The sequence below is a fragment of the Myripristis murdjan genome, chromosome 22, assembly GCF_902150065.1.
Source record: "Myripristis murdjan chromosome 22, fMyrMur1.1, whole genome shotgun sequence".
In the NCBI taxonomy this organism is placed as follows: Eukaryota; Metazoa; Chordata; class Actinopteri; order Holocentriformes; family Holocentridae; genus Myripristis; species Myripristis murdjan.
In genome coordinates, this window is record NC_044001.1 from 18,214,110 (window position 1) to 18,239,654 (window position 25,545).

The 25,545-nt window shown below is 41.4% G+C and overlaps 5 protein-coding genes across 11 annotated transcripts; 2 read left to right on the forward strand and 3 right to left on the reverse strand.

The window, feature by feature from the left end:
* Positions 1-1,140: 1,140 nt before the first annotated feature.
* LOC115354517 (CD209 antigen-like) lies at positions 1,141-3,381 on the reverse strand. The gene is made up of 5 exons (XM_030044910.1): positions 3,202-3,381; positions 3,088-3,097; positions 1,815-2,081; positions 1,553-1,716; positions 1,141-1,281 (listed from the first exon to the last, which is right to left on the reverse strand). The coding sequence occupies exons 1-5, from the start codon at positions 3,379-3,381 to the stop codon at positions 1,141-1,143; spliced, it is 762 nt and encodes a 253-aa protein (XP_029900770.1).
* Positions 3,382-4,150: 769 nt separating this feature from the next.
* On the reverse strand, positions 4,151-11,029 carry LOC115354662 (C-type lectin domain family 12 member B-like). 4 transcript variants are annotated; one of them, XM_030045111.1, is made up of 8 exons: positions 10,909-10,988; positions 10,272-10,341; positions 9,660-9,759; positions 9,444-9,557; positions 7,814-8,077; positions 7,189-7,352; positions 4,969-5,102; positions 4,151-4,596 (listed from the first exon to the last, which is right to left on the reverse strand). In XM_030045111.1, the coding sequence occupies exons 3-8, from the start codon at positions 9,721-9,723 to the stop codon at positions 4,449-4,451; spliced, it is 888 nt and encodes a 295-aa protein (XP_029900971.1). In that variant the 5' UTR covers positions 9,724-9,759; positions 10,272-10,341; positions 10,909-10,988; the 3' UTR covers positions 4,151-4,448. The 4 variants fall into 4 exon arrangements, with proteins under 4 accessions (XP_029900971.1, XP_029900972.1, XP_029900970.1 ...); XM_030045112.1 differs by lacking the exon at positions 10,909-10,988 and adding an exon at positions 10,805-10,832 and having other exon boundaries at positions 9,660-9,752; XM_030045110.1 differs by lacking the exon at positions 10,272-10,341 and having other exon boundaries at positions 10,909-11,029.
* Positions 11,030-11,191: 162 nt separating this feature from the next.
* nek9 (NIMA related kinase 9) lies at positions 11,192-19,806 on the forward strand. Its single transcript, XM_030045100.1, has 23 exons — positions 11,192-11,612; positions 12,445-12,622; positions 12,713-12,768; positions 12,850-12,920; positions 13,073-13,178; positions 13,673-13,804; positions 13,919-14,029; positions 14,163-14,227; positions 14,347-14,397; positions 14,508-14,700; positions 14,828-14,972; positions 15,067-15,267; positions 15,469-15,515; positions 15,707-15,868; positions 15,955-16,063; positions 16,151-16,312; positions 16,825-16,992; positions 17,097-17,150; positions 17,257-17,444; positions 17,539-17,694; positions 17,883-17,984; positions 18,075-18,128; positions 18,216-19,806. The coding sequence occupies exons 1-23, from the start codon at positions 11,427-11,429 to the stop codon at positions 18,384-18,386; spliced, it is 2,868 nt and encodes a 955-aa protein (XP_029900960.1). The 5' UTR covers positions 11,192-11,426; the 3' UTR covers positions 18,387-19,806.
* A 27-nt stretch (positions 19,807-19,833) lies between these two features.
* Positions 19,834-25,116, reverse strand: zc2hc1c (zinc finger, C2HC-type containing 1C). Of its 4 annotated transcripts, none has more exons than XM_030045102.1 (3): positions 25,067-25,116; positions 20,623-22,031; positions 19,834-20,508 (listed from the first exon to the last, which is right to left on the reverse strand). In XM_030045102.1, the coding sequence occupies exons 2-3, from the start codon at positions 21,763-21,765 to the stop codon at positions 20,287-20,289; spliced, it is 1,365 nt and encodes a 454-aa protein (XP_029900962.1). In that variant the 5' UTR covers positions 21,766-22,031; positions 25,067-25,116; the 3' UTR covers positions 19,834-20,286. The 4 variants fall into 4 exon arrangements, with proteins under 4 accessions (XP_029900962.1, XP_029900964.1, XP_029900963.1 ...); XM_030045104.1 differs by lacking the exon at positions 25,067-25,116 and adding an exon at positions 23,240-23,255; XM_030045103.1 differs by lacking the exon at positions 25,067-25,116 and adding an exon at positions 22,695-22,810.
* On the forward strand, positions 22,811-24,216 carry acyp1 (acylphosphatase 1, erythrocyte (common) type). Its single transcript, XM_030045114.1, has 3 exons — positions 22,811-22,933; positions 23,497-23,584; positions 23,803-24,216. The coding sequence occupies exons 1-3, from the start codon at positions 22,857-22,859 to the stop codon at positions 24,019-24,021; spliced, it is 384 nt and encodes a 127-aa protein (XP_029900974.1). The 5' UTR covers positions 22,811-22,856; the 3' UTR covers positions 24,022-24,216.
* Positions 25,117-25,545: the final 429 nt, after the last annotated feature.

Below are 25,545 nucleotides of genomic sequence, written 5' to 3' on the forward strand. Positions count from 1 at the left end.
ACTTCTTTCTAAATATTTGCATTATTTATCTATTCACTATATTTACTATACTACTACTATATTTACTGTAACAGACAATCCATGCATTGCTAAAATGTATGCAGAATATAACATGAATTTTCCCAGCACTGTCTTTAGGGAGAAAATAAGATTTGACTGTGGGAAAGCTCCAAAAGCTGAAATGAAATTTTATTTCCTTAATGCCTGAACTATTTATTTTAGTTACAGGGATCAGTTTTCAAATGTAAAAACTGTAACGATTGGATATTTATGAGGCAGCTGCTGAATGGAGAAGCTCTCCAGAGAGACATCAAATTTGAGAATGTCAAAATATGGTATTAAATATGAGTGCAGTCCTGGTTAATATACACACCTCTTTCTCTGGCAGTTTGGATTATATCAGCTCATCAATATGAATCTAACCCTGTTTGCACTGCATTTCACAAAATTCATTTTAGCTTTTTTTTTTTTTTTAATTGTCTCTGCACTTTCCTCTATCAGTGAGCCCGTGTTGCCTGAGTGGATGAAGACACCATCAGCAGGTTATTGGTCAAATCCATGACACCAACCATGTTTCTGAAAGGTTGCTGTTTGTATTTGTGATTGCACATTTTTCTCGCTGCTCTGTCCCAGTAATATTTTTGTCTTGCAGCGACTCTGCCCCCATGTTGTCCCCTTCAACACAATTAAACCTCCAATGATTTTGTGACAAAGGTAGATGAAAAAAAAGATCAGCACCATGTTTTGTCCTAAATATTTTTATTTAAAGACAAGTGTGAGACTACTGTATGTACAAACACAATTTCATTTTCTAAGATTTATTTATTTATATATTTTTATCTTTGTATATTGCTTTCTTGAGGTTTCATCTCACATATCCAGTTATATTGATGGTGGTGGCATTTCCCGTCATACCAGGTAGAAGTGGGATTACCCCTGGAGAAAAAAGCAGCACAGTTCTCCCCCTGGGCTCCATGGTTGTTTGGTTCACCATCTATCCAGTGCCTTGGACGACACAAAACAGAGTAGAAAAGAGTGTAGTTGGCACTGATCATCATCAAACACAATGGGACCAATTTATTAGCAATCAATCGTAATCCATAATCAGTCATTATCTATATCCATGAGATAGTGCAGTTCTTACAGTGGTTCCTGCTGGATCACACCATTAATCCAGACCCACGTCCCCTCTTTCTCGATGTCAGTGAGGCCGATCCAGTATCCATTCGCCCACCAAACATCACTGGACCTCACGTCTCGATAGTTATCAGTGATAAGTCGCTATGGAAGCAAACACACAGGTTGATTATATTAACAGGCCACTGAAGAGACTTTCAAATTTAATATTTCCACAAGTAAATGTATTTAATGTAGACACCCCAGAGTATATTTGTTATATATCAATATAGTTCTAATGTTGTTAATGCTGAAGCTATTGCATCCTACAAGGCATGACTGTGTTTGGAGTTGCTGACTGATTTACAATTTCAGTCATTTTCAATTAACTGACTCCCTAGGTTTTGCACACTTTCTCTTCCCGTGTCTTTCCCACCTGCTCATCCCAGTCATCGATCACAAGCAGGTCGCCTCCGCGGCTTATGCAGTCCGCTCTGCTTTCGGGCCAGTTCTTCTGTGAGTCAGTATTCTTGTTAGAAAAGAAATAACAGGACGAGTTCAGAAGAGTCCATCTTGGTTGGCAGCGGCCACAGCTCTCCCCTGTTGTGACGGCAGAATGGAAAAAGTATTGTAGCATTCTCCCCGATATAGAATAAATAAAAGAAGTGTATACAAACAATAGCATAATACTGCCTCACCAAGGGCAGATTTATTGGACAGCAGATATGTCTTCTTGGCCTTCAGCTCCTCAATGTGGAGCTGGAGGCCGTCGTTGACCGTCGACTGCCGCTCCACCTGCTGCTTCAGCTCCATGTGGCTGCTGAGCTCGCTCTCCAAGGCTTTGTGGGCATCCTCTTTCGCTTTGATCAAACTGCTGTGGTTGCTGCGGAGATGATTCAGCTCCAAGATGAGGGGCGTTGCGATTTCGTGGGGAATCTGATTGTAACTCTCATTGACTTGGTTGCCTGAGGACACAGAGACTCAAACTCACAAAGAGCGCAGGGCAGCTGTGGTAAAACTTGTGAAGTAGAGCCTCATTTGCCTCATATCTATCAAAGAGACTAGACCAAAGGGAGTCACTCCAAAAGCTACCGTGCACATTTTTCTATTTTAAAAGTAAATGTAAAATGCTTTGCTCTGGCAAAAAGACCATATAGTTATTAATTTTGAAGTATAAATTTCACATAATATATGATTTCCCCATGGACTTGCATGATAAAACTACTTAGGAAATGCTCCATGAATATATATTAAAGGCACAGTATGCTCAAAACAATAAACAAATAAATAGACAAGCAAATAAAAAAATACATGAACTGCTCCCTTAACCTCAAGTTTTTGACTCAGATATTCCTCCACATACTACTGTATATACTCTTAGGTTTTAATTTAAAACCGTTTAAATAATATGAATATAAATATTCAAGATCTGGTGTTTGAATGGCCCATTTCCACATAGTTATCTTGCTTTGCATTGCATTTAGATTAAAAAAATATCTACATTCCAGTGAATTCTGAAAATGGGTGTAAAATGTGCAAACAAATCATGAGCACTGGATTTTTTTGAACTGTGATATAAAGTCAGAGAGAGTTTTCTGTACGCACAGCAGATCCCAATAACAACTGCAGCTATCAGCAGGAGGACGTTGAGCAGTCCCAGACACAGAATGACCAATCGGTAGGACGAGCAGCCAGATCCGCCTCTTTCTGTGAACATACCATACCATTTCATGTTTTACAGTCTGAATATTGCACTTCATCTTAAAATATGTCAAAGCAATAAAGACATAATACGAGTGCTGATGTTTTTCAATCACAAAATATTCAAACAGAGACCTTGACAGACAGCTTGACATTTTTGCAAACCCAGGACTTAATAGCCGATGTTAAGCCACACTTTTCATTTTTTTTTTTTTTTTTTTTTTTTTTTACGTTTGCATTTTTAGCAATATTATTCGGTGCAACATTCACACAGGGCCAGCTTCATGGAGAAAAAGAAAGAAGAGGGACATGTGAGAGAAAAACTGGTCTAAGAGAGAGCAGCAAATTTCAGACAGTATTGAAGATTTGACTAATAAGTCGTACCTTGTAGAAATGTTTGCTGGCGAAAGCGAGAATGTCCATCTTGGCTGAAATCCCCAGGAGAAAACTCTCCTTTAAATCGTACTCTCTGTCCACGCTCTGAACTTGACTGTGAATTCTCCATTGCACCGGCGGCTGTAACTTGTACCCATTGATCTGTTTGCCTGCTGCTTTCATATCCATGATAAGGCAGAGTGGGTGTATGTGTGTCAGGATGGGAGCACCTATATGTCTATGTGTATTCATGCACTTTATGTCACAGTTTTTGAAGAAACTCAGCAAATGTAATCTTGGGCCTTTTCATCTCTTCCATGTGTGTACTGTATCTGTCTCTAAATAGTTGCAGCTATAACATAATGTTGTGAATGAATGTGATGTGACTGTAGGGATGTAGGGAGCTCCTGCAGTGGTCTGTAGTGGTCTGCTTTGCACTTCCCTCTGAATAAGCTGCCATATCTGAAAAACAACTTCTGATAGTCTGGTGAGTTGCAACTCTATCCATCACAGCACCTGCAAATGGTCCAATCCAAAACATTTCCTTGGGTGCTGTTCATTCACATACGGCGAATCTACGACGGCATTACGACCATTGAAAGGAGAAAAAATATGGAGCTGGGTGGGAGGCGAGATAATATTCTGAGGGAAAAAAAAAACCTCCGATATCACATGGTTTTAAGCAGCAAAATTACCAAAAATATGATTCTGGAGGAAACACTGAATTTTTGTAATTTTTGTGTACTAAAATGGTCAAATTTGGAGAAATGTAAAATCCATACAAGGTAACTTTAGTCCAAAATAGTGGTATTGTCCTTCAAAAGATGGCTTTTTGGAAGTAAAGGCATCTTACTTCTTTGATTTGATGTATTTTCTGTTGAAACAGGATGGTGTTGTAGCTTATAGTGTGTGGAGGGGTCATTCAAAAGAGTAGACCGATGGGAGATCAGCTTTATTTGATGGAAGGGATGAAGGGACAGATGCCTACTGGTGCACCATGAAGTCACCATTAAATACACACTTGTTTCCAAGATGTAAAATTAAAGAGAGTTCATTTTTCTACAATAGCACACACACAATAAATTAAAGACTCATTGTTGTCTCCATATATTGTATGCATTTATTATTGAGCTAAGTTACTTAAAAACAGAACAGATGATGTCCAGGTTATTGCCATCTCATTATATATCTGACATTATGTACGCTACTTCCTCGTGGAGACCAAAACACAGGAAATGCTGCCATGACCTCCAGAGCTAACTGAGTTCCTTTTCACATAACCATTCGAAAGCGTTTTGGGTGCAGTTTTCATCAAACCAGGTCCTCCTTGGGTTGCCTCTGTTGTAAATGGCTACACAGTCCTCACCCAGGCTTAGGTTGTTAGGCTCACCATCTATCCAGAACCTAAAACAAAGCTCAAGTTATTTATTTTTTTTATCTTTTACAGTCTCATAAACTGTTGATAGTTATCACACAGCTGGTTTAGCATCTATCAGTGTTCAAGCACTGGCAGAGCTCAGCGATAGGGCACCAGTGAAAAATCTGATTAATCCAAAGATTACTGAATACATGCCTTTTTTTTGTCTCTCTCTCTCTAATAGAAATAGATAAAAACATCAATCTCTTAATGGGAATACACCTGTTTTGCATGCACTCAGACAGCTGTTTACTCAGACAACTGCTTACAGGCATTTAGAAATATCCTTGGTAAACAAATCCAAGCCTTTGATACTGATTATCACAGCAAGACAGCAGAATAATTCATAAAGCCCTTACCCTGGATCCACCTGAGTCACATTATTCACCCACACCCAATTCCCCCGTGTGTGAGTGAGGCCGATCCAGATTCCATCTTTTATGGACGACCGGGGCTGACTGGAAGCAGTCGGTAAGTACTCAAACAGAGTTATCTGGGTAAGCACAAGGGGTGAAAAAAGGACACAAGTTGTTTGTTAAAAGCTGCACTCAGCAAAACTGTGATGCAGATACACATTATCAGGCTAAATCACACAACAGAGAGCACCGTGCTATCCTCCCTAATTAACATGCAGACTGCTGGGTAACCTCTGTAGCCTGGCGCGGCTATACTCTGACTTAGTTTCCGCTGTTCACCACATAACCAGGTGTTTCCCAAAAAATATACAGCAGGTGATTGGATCAACCACTTGCCCATCATTAGCTAAATCATTCAATTGGACAATTGAACCATATTTGCAGTATGAGATGCTGAAACAACAAACAAACAAACAAAGCTCACCTGGTAGAGCACGTACCACAAACTCTTACACATACACATACAAATACAAAAGGAAAGTCGTTTTAACATGTAATAGCTCACTTTTGACTATCCGGAATTAACATTACAGATATCGTTCTGACTATTCTGACGATTTCGACTAATTAAAACTTAATTTAAAGGCAGAATTAATAAATAAATAAACAATATACAGACTCATGCAAAAGTAATCCCTCTCAATCATCACTTATGAGCCACTAGAAGTGTGTGTTGGTGTGTGTATCTGTAGAGACTTTGTGCTTTCTGGATTTTCTTGTGTTGCTACTCATTCTGCCTTTAAGATATCTAAAAAGGACAATGTAGCTATCCTGAACTGAGAGGAATTGAAGATATCTTGAACTGGAATTATAGCTAGTCAAAATCAAATTGTAGATATTTGAAACTGGAATTATGACAAGGTGTAATTCAGTTGTAGGTATCCTACATCGGTATATCTGTGATGAGAAACCCCACATACATGAATGGCACAATTGATGTCATTCTGTTTGCTGCATGTTAACCCCTTTGCCCCCTCTCTTCCCTATGTTTCCTGTCTATCTCTACTATCACTGTCCAATAAAGCAGAAATGCAAAAAAAAAAAAAAAAAAAAAGAACTGGCAAGATCAGCTGGTGCGGCATAAACAGAAAAATCAGTGTCATATTACATTACTTGTGATTGTTGAAGTCTTAAATATTCAAATGTTTCCCTTATTGAGCTATTTGGGGATGCCAGCATGTGAAATTGCTAAATGCAGCTTTAAGTTTAACTTATCTTTGACAGTTTCATGATAATAAATATCTGTTTCACTGTTCTCTATTCACAACAGGACTTCCAACCTATTCTCAGTTCATGAAAACTGTTATTAGCTGTCCTCTTGTCAGGCAGGTCCTTCCCAGGAAAAATCCCCTGCCACACAGAAAATTCTTCTTTTTCCATTTCAGCCAACAAACACAGCAATTTGTCTTGAATACACAGGGGAGGAAATAATGAATTGATAACAGGGATAGCCAAAAACAAAAGATGCTAGTGACAGAAGAGAAGCCTGACCACCCAGTTTGACTGAGAAATGATCTGTGGGAACTGCAGCGCAAAAGAAAACACCACAGCAATGGGTGCTTAACACTGCAGATATTATCGAAATTCAAAACAGAAGAACTTGAGGATTATCAGTCAGAAAGGGAATAATAAAGTCAGCAAAATACTTTAAATGTTTAATGTGATGTCTCTGTGTTTAAGCACCACCAATCAAAGCCTATAAGACAACACATTTCAGTGTGAAAAAACACAATTTTCACTTCGTGATGAGGCAACTGCTGGATCACAGTGTACTTCACCGTAACATGAAACCACAGATCTGAGCTTCGAGATCTGTACAGGTAAAAGGGATAATGATTCTGTTCTGGCTTGTGTTTAAAATTGAAAATATGAATATTTCTATGAACTGAACCCATTTTCTGTACAAATGTAATTGCGCAAAGTGTGGTGCTTCTGTAAATGTATTTACTTGTGTCTCGTGGTAACCCTTAACAAAGAGGGGGCTTCAGTTCTGTAATGATTTGTTTTGTGCTTACTGTCCTGAAAATGATGTCCTGCTTCTTCTCATCAAGTTTGTGATGTTTTCTTGATACATAACAGTTTGAAGCCTAGCGCCATGCTGAGATCATTTTTAAAGTCTAGAGTCCTCTGTTCTGTGTTTGAGCTCCAGCAGACTGGACTCACCTGTTCCTCCCAATTATCAATCTTCACCAGGTCGGCTCCTCGACTGATGCAGTCCGCTCTGCTGTCCGCCCAGCTCTTTTTGGGAAAGGATGCCACTTTGGCATGGAAGTAGCAGGATGTGCGTAACAGAAACCATCCTGACGGGCAACGACCGCAACTCTCCTCTGTGACAAGACAATGAGGGAAGCGCGTTTTTAGATTTATGTGCTATTTGAATGTAATCTAAAGTTCACTTAAAGAAACATACGGCAGCATAAAAATTCTGGTGTTTTATGTTTCTGCAGACCGGGGATGTGTTGCAGTGTCTTTAAACTGAGTGAAAAACACCACACTGGGAGACAAGAAGGGGAAGGGATGGCACAATTAACAGGACTTTACTTCAGCAGACTGGTGCCACATTAGTTTGGCGAACATTTTGCAACATTAGCCTTTTCCTAACCTTAACCATGAAGACAAAGCATTTCCCTACTTTAACCATGACCTGTTCCTAACGTTAATCAAGTAGTAACATTGACGCAGGCTCCACCACACTGATTATGAGTGCATGTGTTGATGTATTTGTTGGTCTGCAGAGATGTAAAATGGTAGTATTTTATCAAGGTGATTGGTTTGGCCCCGCCCTTACGGAAACTGGACATATTGGACATCAGTTTTGTCTTCTCTGCTCGCAGCTGCTCGATCTGGTTCTGCAGGCCGTCGTTAAGCAAGCCCTGAACCTCTAACTGCAGGATCTGCTGCCGGCGCTGGCTGATGGCTTTCTCTAACGCTTGCTGGGCCTCCACCTTGGCGTTGATCGCTTCCTTCTGTATGAACTGAAGCTCCTTCAGCTCACTGAAGGCTGACCAGTGAGGGCTGTGCTCGGGAACATGTATCTCATTGAGTGTGCCACCTGTGAGCAGCAGACATACAAAGATCAATACATGTTTACATTTATAGCTTATATTTGTGATTTGTTTGATGCCTATGTATTTGTGTAATCTCAATAAACCTTCAGGTAAGTAAGTTTATTATTGGTTAGCAGGGCTGGGCTATATGGATAAAATTAAATAGCATGATACCGTTGACTAAATATGATGATACTGATATAATAATGTTGGTGCTTTCATAAGCTGTTTACACACAGTATTTATTACACTGTAGGGGTACAGTAGGAGTCTATTTCTGTCCCCTGAAGGCCCAATCTACACAAATTCAATCACCTAGGGCTAATTATTAGACCTCAAGGTGAACCTTTTTCAGAGCCTAAATGGTCCATACATGTTCCCAAGTACTAAAAGGTACATATACACTCAGTGGCCACTTTATTAGGTCCACCTGCACAATCTAATACAGTGCATTACTACTGTTGTGCCATTTTGTTCTACTTTTATGATGCCTATAATGCTCAGGTTTTCTTTTTGTCACAGTAATAGAGGTGTTGAGCTCATAGTTAGTACGGCTGTTGGACTGGACTGCATTTTATTGAGAGCTGTTTCCAATATTCTGTCCCCCTCATTGTATATGAATAGGGAGGACACAAAAATAAAAACACCTCTCAATATAATGTGGTCCAGTACAAGACCTCTGCAAATTACAACCTCAATAATAAACAAATAATTGAATTTACACTTTGTGTCAACAGAAACTGAACATTATAAACTTTGTTAAAAGGTAGAATTTATGGCAGAGCTGTTGCATTGAACTGCATTGGGTTGTACAGATGGACCTAATAAAGTGGCCACTGAGTGTATGTCCCATTTCCTATAAACGTGAAGGAACAATATCAGGAGAGAGAGAGTAAATAAATTAGGTAAAATATTAACTTAAAAGTAGATTTTAACTCACAGATTATGGTGTTGTAGCCTTGAAATGAAACAAGTCTTGCAGATTTGTGGATATGAGAAATAGTTAATAGAGTTATCCAGTCAATATTGTAGTTATAGTACAGGAACAAGATACAAACCACATAGGTACTAATAAGCACCCAGTATCAGGGGTACAAAAGCTGCACCTTAGAGGTTCCTGCCCCTAAAGGTACAATTATGTGCCCTATTTTGTGTGTATACAATCATAATGTGATTGTATACACACAAAACACCACACTTTATCACTTACATCACCAAACTCTGATATCTAAAATGCCTCTGGAGTCCTAGTGTCATGTCACTGTATTGATATATCAACATATTGCCCAACTCCCTCGAGTAATCCAAGGTGATTCCACAGATAAACGCCTAAAATACAGATATCGGTGTATTCTGAACAAAAGTACTCACAGTAAACCCCTATGACGAGGGCAGCCAACAGCAGAATAATGTCCAGCAGCCCCAGACACAGGATGACCAGGCGGTAGTGAGGAACTGAGAAACTTTTCCCCCTGAGCAGAGATCCTGGACAAAGACGCACAAGTGGATGACAAGCCGCCCCACAGAGGAGACACCTCTGTTTGCTCTCAGCAGCATGAGGACCATTTGAAACCTGTGCTGACCTACCTAAATATCTTGCGTCACCACGGAAGGTATGTCCGTCTGTGCTGCCCTCGTCGCTTGAAGCCATACCTGGATGCTCGTTTGGGTTTCCACAAACTGCAATCTCGATTACATGATCATCACTAGTTTGTGAGCCACGTATGTTTACCGGATCTTTTATCTGTTTGAGGGCTCTAATGTCAATATTACAAAACTCTGTGTGGGGGCGTGTGTGTGTGTGTGTGAGTGTGCAGTCAGTTGTCATCACTACCTCTTGTCTAAGACCAGTTTTGCTGTAAGAATTCATTATTTTATTGTTTTAATTGCACTTTATGGTACAGGGGAGCCCAAACTTTCTATTATGACAGACCCCAAATTACATCACCTTTATTCTTTATAACATTTTGTCCTAGAGGAATATTGGAGAGGATTTTAAAGCTTATTACCCAAATCAGCTGTCTTTACTGTAAATAAGGGGGTGAAACCAGTGAACACGTCATCCTCATCCACACTGGTAAACCGTCAAGGTCTCCACTTTAGAGGCCAACACAGTTAGAGGATGTTGCTTTAATCAGACACTTCACTTCCCACTCACCAGACAGCTGGAAAATACTATTTTTAATCATATTTACTTACAAAAATATTCTCAGATGGGGTTCCCTGGGACAAACATGGTATCAAATGGTCCCTATGGTCTCATGTGTTTCTTGAAAAAAAAAAAGAAGAAGAAGAAGAAGCACACACACACTTGTATTGATATAAAGGAAAAAGCATCAGTAAGCCTTATTTTTAATTATCCCTATTTTACAACATATTTACCTACTATTGAAAATTTAAATCCCAGAAGTCACAAATTGGCAAATACTATTAGATTACTTCGACATTTCAAATTTACTCCAATTAATTAGCAGACCCTGGAGTTTTTTCTTTTTTGTTTGTTTGTTTGTTTTTTTCCTTTCCCTACATTTTGTTATTTTTTCACTGTGATTAATTTTTATATAATTTTTTACACTGATGTATATTTTCAACAACTCTTCTAATAATAAAAAAATAGATTTAATGTGTGCACATAGACTTGAATTTGCTGAAATAACGGGGGAAAGCAGCCCCGGTGAGTTGAGAGTGTTTCCGGGTTTGTGCGCATGGATACGGACAGACTCCTTACTCACGGCACTCTGCTGGGGACTAGCTGTGCTGTGGCTCTGTCAAAGTAGAAAAGTCTGGAAAAAAAACTTGATATACATGTTCAATTGGGTATTATTACTCAGAGCACCTTCAGCTGCTGTGGCGGCGTCAAGCCCGTGTAGCAGATTTAGTTTTTGTTGACGATGCTTTCGACCTCCTAACTGCGAGAGCTCCTCTTCCGATTTCCTCACTTTGTTAGCCGTTAGCCGCATGAAGCTAACCGGATGTAGCTCGAGCACGACCGGACGTTTGATTAGTTTCCTTCAGTGTAAAGACACCGCTTTTCTTTTTTTAAAAAAACATCACAACACAGGCGTGTCGGGCGCCTTTTACTTTGAAAGTTTGAAAGTTGGCTGGCCGCTGTAATTTTTTGACTCTGGCAGGCTTGACACTGGTGCAAGTCCAGTTGCACATTTTGCTGCGTTTTATTTCCCTTACAAGGTGCTTTGATGCATCGGGCTTTCCTCGCACAGTGACCGGGCGCCTCGACAGTCGGGATAGGTAACATGATAAACGTGTTTATGCCCCTGTAGCGGTCTTTCAGAGAGATTTGTCGTCAGGCCTGTTCGGGTTATTACCATCACTGTACCAAGTGGCTACACAGAAATGTCACTGGAGGACTATGAACGGCATTTCGCCTCGCTAAATTCAGATTTGGGCAGCGAGTCGGTGGCCAGCGGGCGATCAGCCTCGGGCACATTCAGTGGCGAAGAGGAAAAGTTGCATTACATTCCTATCCGGGTCCTCGGGAGGGGGGCGTTTGGTGAAGCGACTCTTTACAGGAGAACAGAGGTAGGTTTCAATCCGGCACAAGCTTCTGCACAACTTTCTTCATGTATGAGACACATGCCATAAGTCATCTCATTTTTCTGTCCCGACAGTTCACAAGGCAGCATGTATTGTCATAAACACAGAGTATGTTTATGATTTACACACACACAAGTTAGACTGTGTGCTTTCAACAAACAGATTTTCTCTAATAGATAATTAAAGTAAGAAGTGAGTACCTTTGTCATCACTGTGGGAGAAACACAGGGAGCCTCACAAACAGGGTCTTACAGTGTTTTCTTGGACGGGGAGGGGGGCCCGGTACAGTACACCATGTAATAATGCCTGTACACTCATCACAACATGAGGTGTGGTGTGTTTCTGTAGAGCTACACGAAGCTCTCATGCCTCCTCGTGTGTCTGGCCGGCTGAAGTGGCCCACTGTTCCTGTGTTTCCATACCCTTGTGAGAAATTCTTGAGTGAGAGCAAGATGAATGACATTCGCATGCCTTGCTTTCCTCTCTACTGTGAAAAAAGTGGGTTTACATACTGTAGTGAGGGGGATCGCAAACATTGTCATGTCAAGCCAACCAGACCCACGTACGGTTTAAACCACAGGCATTCATTTGATAAAGGTTTTATTCCAGGGACTATCCCACCTAAAAAGATTTTTATTACCTAGTCGTCTTCACTTTCTGTTATTGTGCTAACTTCTTGTGTGGGAAGGAAACGGTGACAAGTCCCTTATTTTCTTGGGACCCCTTTGTTATGCCGTTAAGGAGTCACAGTTTGGACTCTGCTGTAGCATGACTGGGTGAGATAAGTTGGGCTTTAATTTCCCTCTGACATTCCCAGGACAACTCCCTGGTGGTATGGAAGGAAGTGGATCTGAACTGTCTGTCCGACAAGGAGCGCAGAGATGTCATGAACGAAATAAGCATCCTCTCCATGCTAGAGCACAACAACATCATCGCGTACTTCAATCACTTCATGGACAAGAACACGTTACTTATTGAGCTGGAATATTGCAATGGTAAGGGAAGACATCCAACTGTGAGGATTACGTTTGAGAGTGGAGGGGGATCATTGGTGACTAAATATCACATGGCTTGTCTCATTACAGGAGGGAATCTGTATGATAAAATCAACCAACAGAAGGGGACCCTTTTCAGTGAAGAGGTATGGAGCCATACAGGGCGATTATCACAAACAAAAACATTGTTCTCCAATAGATCTACACTGTTCATGTTTTTCTCCTAGGTGGTCATATGGTACCTGTACCAAATCGCCTCAGCGGTGGCCCATATTCACAAAGCTGGCATCCTGCACAGGTGAGTGTATTTTTCATGGTCTAAACTCGCTGTTTTGTTACTTATATAGACTTTAAGGTTACAGTCATGCTATAATATCAATAAATGTAAAAAGTTGTGATCATTTTCTTTGAACTACAACAATTTTGTGTCATATTTGCTTTTTCTTGCAGGGATATCAAGACACTGAATATTTTCCTGACTAAAACCGACCTCATCAAGTTGGGTGATTACGGCCTTGCGAAGAAGCTCGACTCCCAGTTTGCAATGGCCGAAACTGTAAGACATCTTTAACCATCTCTAGAGGCTGCAGAACCTGTGCATTTCACTCCTCTTACATATTGATTTAGCACATATTGATTTACACAGTTATTACATGTTGTACTGGCTCTGGGCAGTGCAGTTGTTTCCACCATTCCCTGTAACACTTGGCAAACCGGAGTCCAGTTCATTGTGGCTGTGCAGACATACAAACACAGTGTGATGAAAACACACATCAGAAATGTTCACAGCAACTGTGTGTACAGTTAATTGTCGGCTGCGACCTTGGCCGCTGCTATTCTTGTCTGATGAGTATCCAGATGGGAGAGCTGCTCACAGGGTATATGAGGCTGCGGCTGTTTGCTGGCTGTGAATTTACTCTGCAAATACTCATTTTGGAATATCATACGGCATAGCGGAAGCCATAAAACATGCATATTATATCGGCATCACCATTAAACATGTTATGGTCATTCTCTTTTTTGTGCTCTTTTTATTCTGTGTATATCCAGTGTGTGGGAACCCCTTATTACATGTCACCTGAGCTGTGCCAGGGAGTGAAGTACAACTTCAAGTCAGACATCTGGGCCATGGGCTGTGTCATTTTTGAAGTCTTAACTCTTACCAGAACATTTGATGCAACGGTAGGTTTGCTCCCTTGTTTTTGGTTGTCAGCACGCTTTGTTTCAGTTATTTGCTTTAATCAGTAGTTTGATTTTTTACAACATGCACTGACTTTGCTATTTGTTTCCATTCAGAACCCTCTCAACCTGTGTGTGAAGATAGTCCAAGGCAACTGGACTATGGAAGTGGATGCAAATGTTTATTCCTCTGCATTGATCAAGCTGGTATATGAGTGCCTAGATCAAGTGAGTGTTGTGTTTCAGAGAGTTGTGAAGCAGTTGTTTTGGTGGATGACGCTGTTGTGTAATGTGCTATATCACAAACCAGCTCATGTTAGGGATATGAACGTAAGGTGCTTGTGATCTATTTGTGTCCCAGGATCCTGAAAAGAGGCCCACAGCTGACAAGATTCTGGACCAGCCAATCATCTCCTGCCGCAGACAGTAAGTTGGCTGAAGTGTTATATGACTTGTTGAATCAATGAAGTTATGGATTTTGTCAGATGCAATATTGATACAGTCATAACAAACATACTCTCATTCACAATCTCATGCTCTTTCAGGAAGCTCGAAGAGAAAGTTGCCTTGTTGAATTCAGCGATGAAGAAACCAAAGTAAGTTTTCAGCAGATGTTTCATATGCTCCTCTGTAGAAGCCTGTTGATTTTTATCCCGTAGGTTTTTTTTCTTATATGATTGTGAATTGTCCTGTGTGTGTGCAATAGGCTGAGTACAGTGACAGAGAGCCCTGTTGCCGTGGTGACCACACGCTCCAGGGAGGTGTACTTCTGGGGAGGGGGGAAGTTCACCCCTCAGAAACTGGACACTTTTAAAGGAGGCAGCAGCGCCCAACATGTGTGTGCAGGGGAGAGTCACTTTGCAGTGGTGACAGTGGAAAAAGAACTGTACACTTGGGCTGTGAGTATTAATCCATCGTTGTAAGACAGACAGACCGAATCGTGGTGTATAATTTACCAAACCCAGAATGACAAAGCCAGTGGTTGTGGTTTTCCCCTACTGCACACTTTCTCATCTCTTGTGTCAGAATGTCCAAGGTGGGGCCAAGATGGTGGGCCAGCTCGGCCACGGAGACCAGGCCTCATACCGGCAGCCGAGGAAGGTGGAAGGCCTCCAAGGCAAGGCCATCCGACAGGTGGCATGTGGGGCCGACTTCACCGCCTGTATCACCGGTGAGTGAGGAAACATGCAAACCAGCCTCAACCGCAAAGACAGGATTTTTTTTTTTTAAAAGAATCTTGTTGATTGAGCCTTCCTCTTTTTCAGATGAGGACCAGATGTACATGTTTGGATCTGACTACTACGGCTGCATCGGAGTGGAGGGCGAGCTGGGCATGGAGGTTGTGAAGCCAGTGCTTCTGATGTTTTTTGAGGAGAGGCCCGTCCGCCAGGTTTCCTGTGGAGACAACCACGTGGTGGTGATGACTCACAGTGGGGAAATCTACTCCTGGGGCTGTGGAGAGCATGGTACAGCAGGATTGCTTGTAACTTAATGTTGGTTTTAGCTGATTTCATTAGGCCTTTGCCAAGATCTGTTTTTGCTGTTCTAATTGTAGCCAGCAGGTGGAGACAGTGGCCTTTTTTTTTTTCTAAAGAACACTCATAATTACTGTATGACTCATGGTCAAAGTTGCCCTTCAAGTTTTCTTCTTTGATTTCCTGGTGCAGGACGACTTGGCCTGGAATGTGAAGATGACTTTTCTTCTCCCATGCAAGTAAGATTGCGTTCTTTGTAGTGCGTCCATGATCATGTTCATGCACACTCTGTTCTTCTCTCTGTGTGAAGAAAGGCAAGAGCCTTACAGACCAATTAGATAGGAAGTATAAGAATGTTTTTAACACAGTCCCTCTAAGAAAAATTCCTATTTGGAACTAATACTTTGTCCTGTCTGCTGCTTTGTCCCAGGTGGAGGTCCCCAAAGGAGCCACCATCTCCTCTGTATCATGTGCTAGTGATGGGACCTTCTTCTTAACAGAAACAGGGAAAGTCCTGGCGTGTGGCAACAATGAATTCAACAAACTGGGTTTGAACCAGGGTATCTCTGGCCTCAAAAACCACCCTGGAGAGGTACTGTGCCCTACTAAAAGTACTATATGACTTGATTGTTGATGATACAAGTTTGTTTGAAAGCTTTCTTGTCTCTACCACAACAGGGCTACCAGTGGATCCCATACATCACCACACTCACTCTAGTAAAGCAGCTTTCCAGGTTCAAGATCCAGGTCATTTCTCCAGGGAAGACCCATACAGCTGCTATTGATGGTACGGCAAAATGAGCCTGATGTTTGACATGTGAGTTGAAATCACCCATATTTAAGTCATCATTCCATATCATCTTTGACTTTTCAGAACGTGGCCGTTTGATCACCTTTGGTTGCAACAAGTACGGACAGCTGGGAGTGAAGGACTTCAAGAAACACCATAGTGTCCAAGTCCTTGTGGGACCTTTTGGGGGAAAGGTAGTGAACAAAGTGTCCTGTGGAGATGGCTTCACCATCGCAGCCACTGAGGGTGAGAACAACTACAGCTTCTATGTAATGCTTTTGGTGCTTTTGTGGCAATGACATGTAGTTTTCTAAAAATGTGGAGCAGATTGTGGTAGTTAATATCAGGCATTTGTGTTAGAGAATGTGTTCTTTAAAGGTGCAGTATGCAAAATGTCTGTGTTGATTGAGCTCAGGACTGTTTAGATTCAACCAAGAAAAAACACAGAATGTGCATGTAATTATTTAGTGAGTTTGGATGATAATGATAACCATGTTGATTCAGAGGTCAGATTTTGTGGTTAGTCTACCTTTTTTTTGCAGTTGAGTATTAACAATCCTCACTTCATTCAGCCTGCAGTTATTTTTTCACAGTGAACCCCTAATAAGCTGATTTGTCTGTCATAATTTTTCCTCTTGCTATTTGTTACTATGTGGCTTGAGATGTTGAAGAATATAGATTACCTCCCCAGGAAAAAGACTGCTGAGGTTGTTTTGGTCCCGACATCAGTAGAACTTATTTTTGCTTCATTGTTGCAGACAATCAGATCTTTGCATGGGGTAACGCAGGAAACGGACGCCTAGGAATGCCTGCCGATAAGGGATTTGGCTCAGAGGTTTGCCCTGCCTTGCCAAGGCCCATCTTTGGCTCTCTCCACCATGTGCCAGACCTGTCTTGCCGTGGATGGCATACCATTATCATAACAGGTCAGTTATCACGACAGGACACCTCTACAGTGTGATATTCACAATAGCCAGGAGTCTGCCGATGAATTCATTTTAGTCACATGAATTTATTTCTTTCTTTGCAGAGAAAGTCCTCAACTCCAAGACCATCCGCTCCAACAGCAGCGGGCTGTCAATCGGTAGTGGAAAGTACTTTTCTCTGGTCACTGATTTGATGAGCAAAATGTTCCATTCAGCCTAGTCTACATTTGATGTGTTTGTGACTGTGTGTAACTTTATATTAAGGATTAGGCCAGGAGGCGTCTACATCTACAGTGGATCTTGAGCTAGAGCCGGGTTCAGAGACACAGTGTCGTGACAGGGGTCTTGGTGGCACAGTGGAGGCTAATACTGACGAGCACCTCTTGGAGACCCCGATGATGTCAGTGGCAAACCAGACTGGAGACAGCTCCTGCCCCCTCTGGCTTCGAAAGGTTTGTTATGCTAAAGGCACTAAGGAATAAGGAAACCATAGTTGAAATAACAAGGTCGTAACCTCTCACTATCTTTGCTGACTCTCCCCAACAGGAGCTCCAGGATGCTGAGTTCATCCCCATGCCAGACTCCCAAACCTCCACACCCGACCGGCTCTCTTCTTACTCAGAGAGCATCACTCTGCCCTATGAGGAGCTGCAGGAGCTGAAGGCTGCAGCAGCAGCTGTTACTACCGAGAGAGACCTCTCGGTAATATCCCAGCACACCTCACACTCAACAACATCACCAGCCTTCTCACCTTTGTAGCTTAAAGAACTGTCATTTCTATTTTTTATAGTGGTCACTAAAAACATTTGCTTACTTCCAGAATATTTTATGTTTCAACGTTTTGAAATTAAGGTATTGACTGACTGTTTCCCCTCTGCCTTTCTCCACAGACTAAACGAATGGGCTGTGATAAAGTCAATGGGATGGAAGCTGAAGTCTGTCGGAGAGGAGAATCAGCCACATGCTGCAGAGCAAGCAGTGAAATTACACAGGTGTCAAACTCGCACTCTACAATGCCTCTTGATCAAATATGCCCCACCCCCTTTTCACAGCACCTGACGTAACTGCCCCTTGTTTTGCAGCTGCGAGAGACAGTCACTCGCCAAGAGGTCAAGATCCAGATGCTTGAGAAGCAGGTGAGATAATTTTCTCAAAAGGCCGCCTCTTTCCCTTCTTTTACCCGTGTGAATAAATAAATAACTGTGTGTCCTTGCTGTGTTTAGGTCAGCGACCAGCAGAAGGAGAATGAGAGGCTCTGGGCAGCAATTAACCGTCTAATGCTAAGAGAAGCAGGATGTGAGACGAATGGAAACCACCAATCTGATCGCATGCTCGGGGATAGAGGAGGCGGATTCACAAACCATGGGGGTAGATCTGCAGGAGCCAGTGTGTGAGCTTCAACCTGCAAATGTCCTGGTTATGGGAGCAGTGACAAAGCTCTTAGCACATATCAAGGTAATCAAGCTGATTAGTGGGGAGTGGAGACCGGGGTGCATTCAGTGGAGGCAAAAGTGGACATGTTTAGAGGTATTAGAGTTGAGACGCAGTAGAGTTCAGCACTCGCCAATTACTTAACCCAAAGCGGCCTCATGCCCACTTAACAATGTGTCACGTCATAAATGCTTGATATAGCGCCAGCTGCATGCATACATTATATTGAATATGTGAGATGATATCTTACACACATTCATATGCACACGTCAGTTCACCTGGCTGCAGTGATCTAGCTACAGTTTTCCAGGGACTGAAATGTTGGCTGGATTCAACATGATGCCTCTGACCTTGACACCTGCGAGAGACAATCTGATCATAGTGTTACTCTGCAATGTGAATATTAAGTCAATGTTTTTGTGGTATTATTGGTATCTCAGTGACATCTGCGCTGAGGTTTTAGTCCCGTGCCTCAGATATTTTGTTTCTATTTGTCATATGACAGGTAAGACCAGCTTATGAACATTGTGAGGAAACCTTTTACTTACACATCCAACGTGTAGGTTTACTATAGTCAACGCTCGAGATCTCATTAATCTGTGTTAGTTGTTATTACAGAGAGGAATGGGCAGACGGTGTAATGTCCAGATTGATCATGACTTATGTCAATGCCATTTTCCAATGTGAAAATATTACTTTTTAGATTTTTTTCTGAGTTCATTTGATACTGTAAAAAAATGCTAAATGCCATTTACAGTACAGTCTCTCAAACCTTTTTTTTGTATTTATCAGACATCAACTATTACATACATTTTCATTTTTCCATACAAATATTTACTTTTTAACTTGCATGTCGCATTGCAATATTTGCAAAAGGCATTTGTGTGAAACACAGAACTACTGATTCATTTTAACAAGTAGGATACTTTTTGTTACTGCCTTAATTGGTTCTTGAATTTTTATTGGTGTAACAAATGTAAGTACACCTTTGTGACATGTATGAACACTTGAAAGGTTTTCTTAGAATGTAGAAAACGCTGTCTTGTAAGACATTTCTTATAGCCTACAGCAATACTCTTGTTTTCACAATGCATTTTTAACCATTTTATCTGTCTTTGGTACTTGTTTATGAGATACTTGTTTTGCCTTAATTTTCATCATTTGTGAAAGCAAAAGTCTTGCGTTTTGTGTATTTGTTTACTATTGGTTGGTTATGTTGTTTGAGTGTACTCATGATAACCAGAAATTTGAAAACAGTACTTTATTTGTCATAGTTAGCTTACCTGTATAAGCTCTTGTCTCTTGGTTGGTGAGCTGTCCAACCAAACTAAAACACTGAATGCAATGTAAAAGACAGTCAGTGTGCCTTATCCTATTGTAACAGGAAAAAAAGTCCAAACATGATGATGGTTTGCTTTAGTTATAAGTTTTTATACAGTTGTCAGCATTTAAAAGATGTGCCTTATCATTGTGTGTCAACAGCTTACCAAATATTGATGAGATGTACCAGTGGTCTAAATGCTCACTCAATAAGTCACACTGCTATTTCTTGCTTTGTGTTAAAAAAACAAACAAAACAAAGAAAAAACAAATAAAACCAAATGCTATCTTTTGTTATGTGTGCTAAATCATTATTTAACACAATATAACTTGAATGATACTATGACTAATTATACACAATGAGTCTAGGTGTTAAGGTGTTGTGCTCTTTTCTATAATAGAGCTGTAGTTGTGCACAGGCTAAATGATCTTAGATACAAACACACAAATAAATAAATATCACAGGAGCAGGAATATGAGGTAGAAAAGATATGAAACAAAATGCTGATAGGTGGCCTGCAAAAACTCAGGTGTGATTTTCTTCTACTGACGACAGCGAGGCGGTGGAGGGCGACTTTTGATGTGCTCGCACTTGGAGATGTGTCGCTGTGCCGCTTTAGGGGAAAACCGTCTGGAACAGTGAGGGCACGTCTCGTAGTCGGGGTTGGGCTGGACAGACGGGTTTGGGTCTGAGGCGCCACCTGCTAGACGATCCTGGCGCGTGTTCCTTGTTAGGACCTCAGAGTTATGCCTCCGACTCTTTCTCTGAAAAAGAGATGCCATGACATGAATTTTAAAAAACAGGAAAATTACTGATCTCTTTAATGATTCCTCAGTTCAAAGATGTGAAAATGGGAAATTGATAAATGATGGGCCTACCTCTGGAGTCTTGCTTCTTGGATGGGTTCTCAAGAACTCCTCCAGGGATGTTCCCTTTGTCCTGTGATGGGAGGAGTTGAAGACTTTGCGCTGGGCCTGATGTGTCCTTTCACAGATTTTGATGTGCGTCTCTAATCTGTCAGCCCAAAAACATCTGTGGCAGATGTTGCAAGGAAGACGCTTGTGGCTGCTGTCTGCACCCTCAGGGTCCAGCTCAGCCTGCTGCAGTCTGCTGGACTGAGAAGAACCAGAACCTGGTGTGAGCAACGGTTCCCCAGATGCTCTTCCCTTGCCACTGTGGTTCTCTGCCTCCAGTCTGGAAGCAGACTTCTGCTGCCTCTTGTGAGGTGCGCCTTGTTTCCTTGTGTCATCATTTGAGCCGTATTTGTCCTTAGATGATTGTTCCTTATGCCTCTTTTCACCGGTCCATTCTTCATCCACTTTACGTGACCTATTTTGTTCTCTGTCTTTTGCTTTCTCCTTTTCATGCTGTGATCTCACTTTGGTTTCTCCTGCCACTGTAATATCTATGTCATCCCCTCCTCTTCTTCTACTCTGGTCTTTCACACTATTCCACCTCTGTCTGTTCAGCTCTCCATCCTCCATCCTTTGATGAGATATGATCTCCTGAGGAACTCCATTTTTATCTATTTTTGACTGAGGCTTCCCTTCCCTTGTTTCCCTTGCGTCCCCTCTGCTCCGGCCTTCATGTGTCTTCCTCATTCTGTCATTTTTCCACGAGTCTTGCTTCTTTCTCTGATGTTTAGTATCTTGTTCTCCCTTGCCCTGCGTCACTGTTTCTCTTCTTCTTACTGATCCTGTCTTCTGTTCCTCAGCCGGTGGCAACCTGTTCTCTCTCCACCCCTTTTCCTCTTCTGCTTGTCTTCTGCGTCGCCTCTCCTCCTCACGGTGTTGTCCGTCAGCTGCAGTAGCACCACTCCTCTCCCTCCGGCTGTTTTCTTCCAGTTTTTTTCCGAGGCTCAGCAGATTCTCCAGCAGTATGAGTGTATTCTCATTAATTGCCTTGGCGATCTCTTGTTCATACCTGGCCAGACTGTGCCAGTCTGTCATTGGTTGCTGAGATCCAGGGGCCTCTCTGATACCATCTGAAAGCTGCTCTTGGGACAATAAAGGGACCACCATTTGTCGCCTGTTGCAGTTTATCCTCTTGGTATTGACCTCTGAATGACCTCTCGGCTGTGCCAAACCAGATTTTTCAACCTCACATGGATCAAGTGAGTCTTGTGTCCTGACGGTGGCAGCTCTTACATGGTAAACAGGCTTGAGTGGAAATGGTCCATCAGCTCCGTCTCTGTTCCTCACAGCTGCCACATTGTCATGTGCTTTGGTGGAGTTACTCCAGTGTCCTTGTCCTTTAGAGTTATCTTGAGGGTTACATCTTCTGTGATCTTTTTTTTTTTTAAACAAAAAAGTGGATAAGATTATGACTTTATCTGCATAGTATAGTCATATTTGTATCACAAGACAATGCTAAAAAAAAAATAATTAAATGTATCTATACCATGTTCTGGGTTAATACACTTTAACTTTTAACGCTCAACATTTAAATGCAATATACAGTATTTTTAAGAGTAATACACATGATGACATTTAAGACATTCTATTCAATTCTATTCTATTCTATTCTATTCTATTCTATTCTGATTGGCCGGCAGGTTTAAACCGCGTACTGCCCACGTAGTCCGGCTCAAGCTCTATATTCATCCGCCACCCACCGTGTAACCATAGCAACATTAAAAAGCTGAATTATCCACTTGATAAACTAACGACCGGGAGGGAAAACACACCAATAAAAAACTTCATTTAGTTTTCTTCTCTTTCCTTTGGCTATATTGTTGGTAAATGACCATTGTATAACCGGGATAAACTCGTAAGTGTGCGTTCAACGGTTTTAAGGCACTTAAACCCTTAGATTAATAAATAATGCGTGATTAGTAAGCCGTTGGTTTGCGCTAACATCAGTAACTAATACTTACCAGCGGGAAATTTTCGATCAAGGTTTTGATTTAGCATTTCACAAACTGGCACCGGCACTGTGTGTTAAAACACACCGTTTAAAGCCACTGAGATGTGCAGAAATGTTGTTTTGTGATGCCTCTCCTGTCCAGTTTGAAGCCGCGCTGGTTAGTTGACATTCGTTGCCTAGAAACAAGGGATTTTTTTTCAGTGCTCTTTGATTGGTCCATGCTTCACTTCCGGTGGCAGGGTCCCGTATGTTACCAAAACACTACAGGAGTCAGCGGGTCTGTCGGAGTGTGTGTGAGCGAGTCGCAGCCTGCCAAGCATTCAGGTGAGATTATGTGTCACACAGCGAATTAACATCACTTTATACGGCGTGAAGATGAAGCTAAACCACTTTATGTGGCCGCAGAGTTTTTGAATAAAGCTGAAATACCGGTTGGTGTGTCGTAGCCTCAATGTAGGCTATCACGTTTCCGATTTTTTTCCCTCAGCAAACTAATGTGATTTTTACTTGACTTAGATTCATTCTCTACAGCGTTTCCTTAATGCCAACTCATGTCTAATCCTAACCTGACCTAACCCTAACCAGTAAACCATAATGACCACTCAAAATGAGAAAAACCCCATCGCTTACCTAGGAAAAAACTTAAGTGCATCCCGTCCCGTGCATGCAGCTAGAGGTCGTTATTGTAAAGGTTAGCTACATTTTTTATTTTATTGTTTCTTTATTATTTCTTTATTATTATTAACAACAGGATGATATACAAACATCCAGGTGAAGAATAACAGCGCGTACGAATCAGTTTTAGTTGATAAATACATATTTAAGTTGGCCTGCACGAGCATCAACAGACGCAGCACGTGACGTCATGTTTCTCAATTGTCCAGCAGGTCCACTATGTCCAGTGAAGACCTCATGTCAGTGGATTATGAAGTTTATGGCAGAGTACAAGGTGTATTTTTTCGAAAATACACTCAAGTGAGTTTGGATATAAAATCCAAGTTGTTTCCACGTGATAAAGTCTAATAACTTTCACACACACACACACACACACACACAGAGAGAGTGAGAGAGAGTCTTACAGTGCTGTGAGTTCTAGGTCTTATCATTGGTCAAAAATCATCTAACATATTGACCTCTCTTGTTCCTACTCCAGCCATACAGATGTCTCTAATGGTGTCTCCTTCACTCTCCAGGCAGAGGGCAAGAGGCTCGGCTTGGTTGGCTGGGTCCAAAACACGGACGCAGGAACCGTCCAGGGTCAGCTGCAGGGGCCGAGCAGCAAGGTGAAAGAAATGCAAGAGTGGCTCCAGTCCACCGGGAGCCCTCAGTCAAAAATAATGAAAGCAGAGTTCAAGAATGAGAAGAAAATACAAAGCCTAGATCACTCCACTTTTAAAATAGTTCGCCCATAAGCGAACTAAACGTGTACTGATAACCTTGAGGTAGATTTTTTAAATTTTTTTTAGTTATTTATTTTTATTTTATTTTATTTTGTATTGCATAGAATGTGATATCTTTTGTGAACTCAACGGGTGTATGGTGTGTTTGCTTAAAATCCATCAACTGTGGAATAACATGTTAATAAATTCAAAATACCTCTAACAGAACTCATCTTGTTGTTGTTGTTTTTTTCTAAACATAAGGTTTTATTTAAGATTTTATTAATTTTAGATAACAGAATGGATGCAATACCACCACTGCTGTCTCATAAAGCCAACCAAGGGAGCAAACAAAAACACAACAGACAAATCATACGTCCCTGAATGTCTCCACCCACAAACCCCACTCTCCCCAAATGTCCCCTGGGCTGACGGAAGTTGACAAAAATACAAACATAAACTAATTAAAAAGAAAGATTACATTCTCATATTGTTTGAATGAAGTGTTTAATTCAGAATACCTTAATGGGTATAACTGAAGAGTTTCTTTATGAACTGAGATATCCAGAATTTTCTGAGAGTAAATTATTGACATAAAAGTAAGCTATGGGTAATTATTGGAATGAGTCACTTGACTGCTGGAGTTCGGGAAGCTTTTACTCATAAAATAGCACTTTGGAAAGAATGAAATGCTGCATCTGACACATCACATTTTTCAAAGGACTACTGAACCACTTATGCAACTGGGATATATTGTCTAATATGATATTGGGTCCCTTCAGGGCCACTGCATCAGTTCAAAAAAACACTTTAACCATATAATTGAGTATACATGGGTTATTGAATTTTCTGATTGTCGTGATTCACCTGCTACTGCACGTTCTTCTGCACTGTGCACCATGTCTTCAAATAATAGTCACTTTAACAGCTGTCATAGTTGTCACTGCATCACTTTGTTTACTGTCAGGCACTTTATTTTTGTACTGATTAATCACTTCATCTGAAATGGTCACTTCTCAATTGTTTGCTGTTTTTGTCACTGCACACTCTTTTTTTGAACTTTGAAATTATTACTCACCTACTGCATTATCTGTCTGCTGCACCAGTCATCGATCTACTGCAGGGGTCACCAATCATGTGCCATGGAGGGCTGAGAGGCTGCAGGTTTTCATTCCAACCAAGACCTCCACCAGGTGATTTCACTGATTAGCTCCTCCTTTCTGATACAAGGTGAGGTGATCAGTGAAGTCACCTGGTGGAGGTCTTGGTTGGAATGAAAACCTGCAGCCTCTCGGCCCTTCATGGCACATGATTGATGACCCCTGATCTACTGCATGAACAGCGCCTTTTGTATGGAAATAGTGCGGCCACCTCGCCAGACTATTGTTTTTATTATTATTATTATCTTGTTGTATTTTTATTTACTTTTTACTGTTTTTAAACTGCACAAGATAATTTGTCACAGGATTACAGGCTGTACAATTGTTATCCCACACATTCCAGGTGTTGTCGTGGGTCCTTCACACCACTGGAGGGCAGTGTTGGCTTCACGCTGAC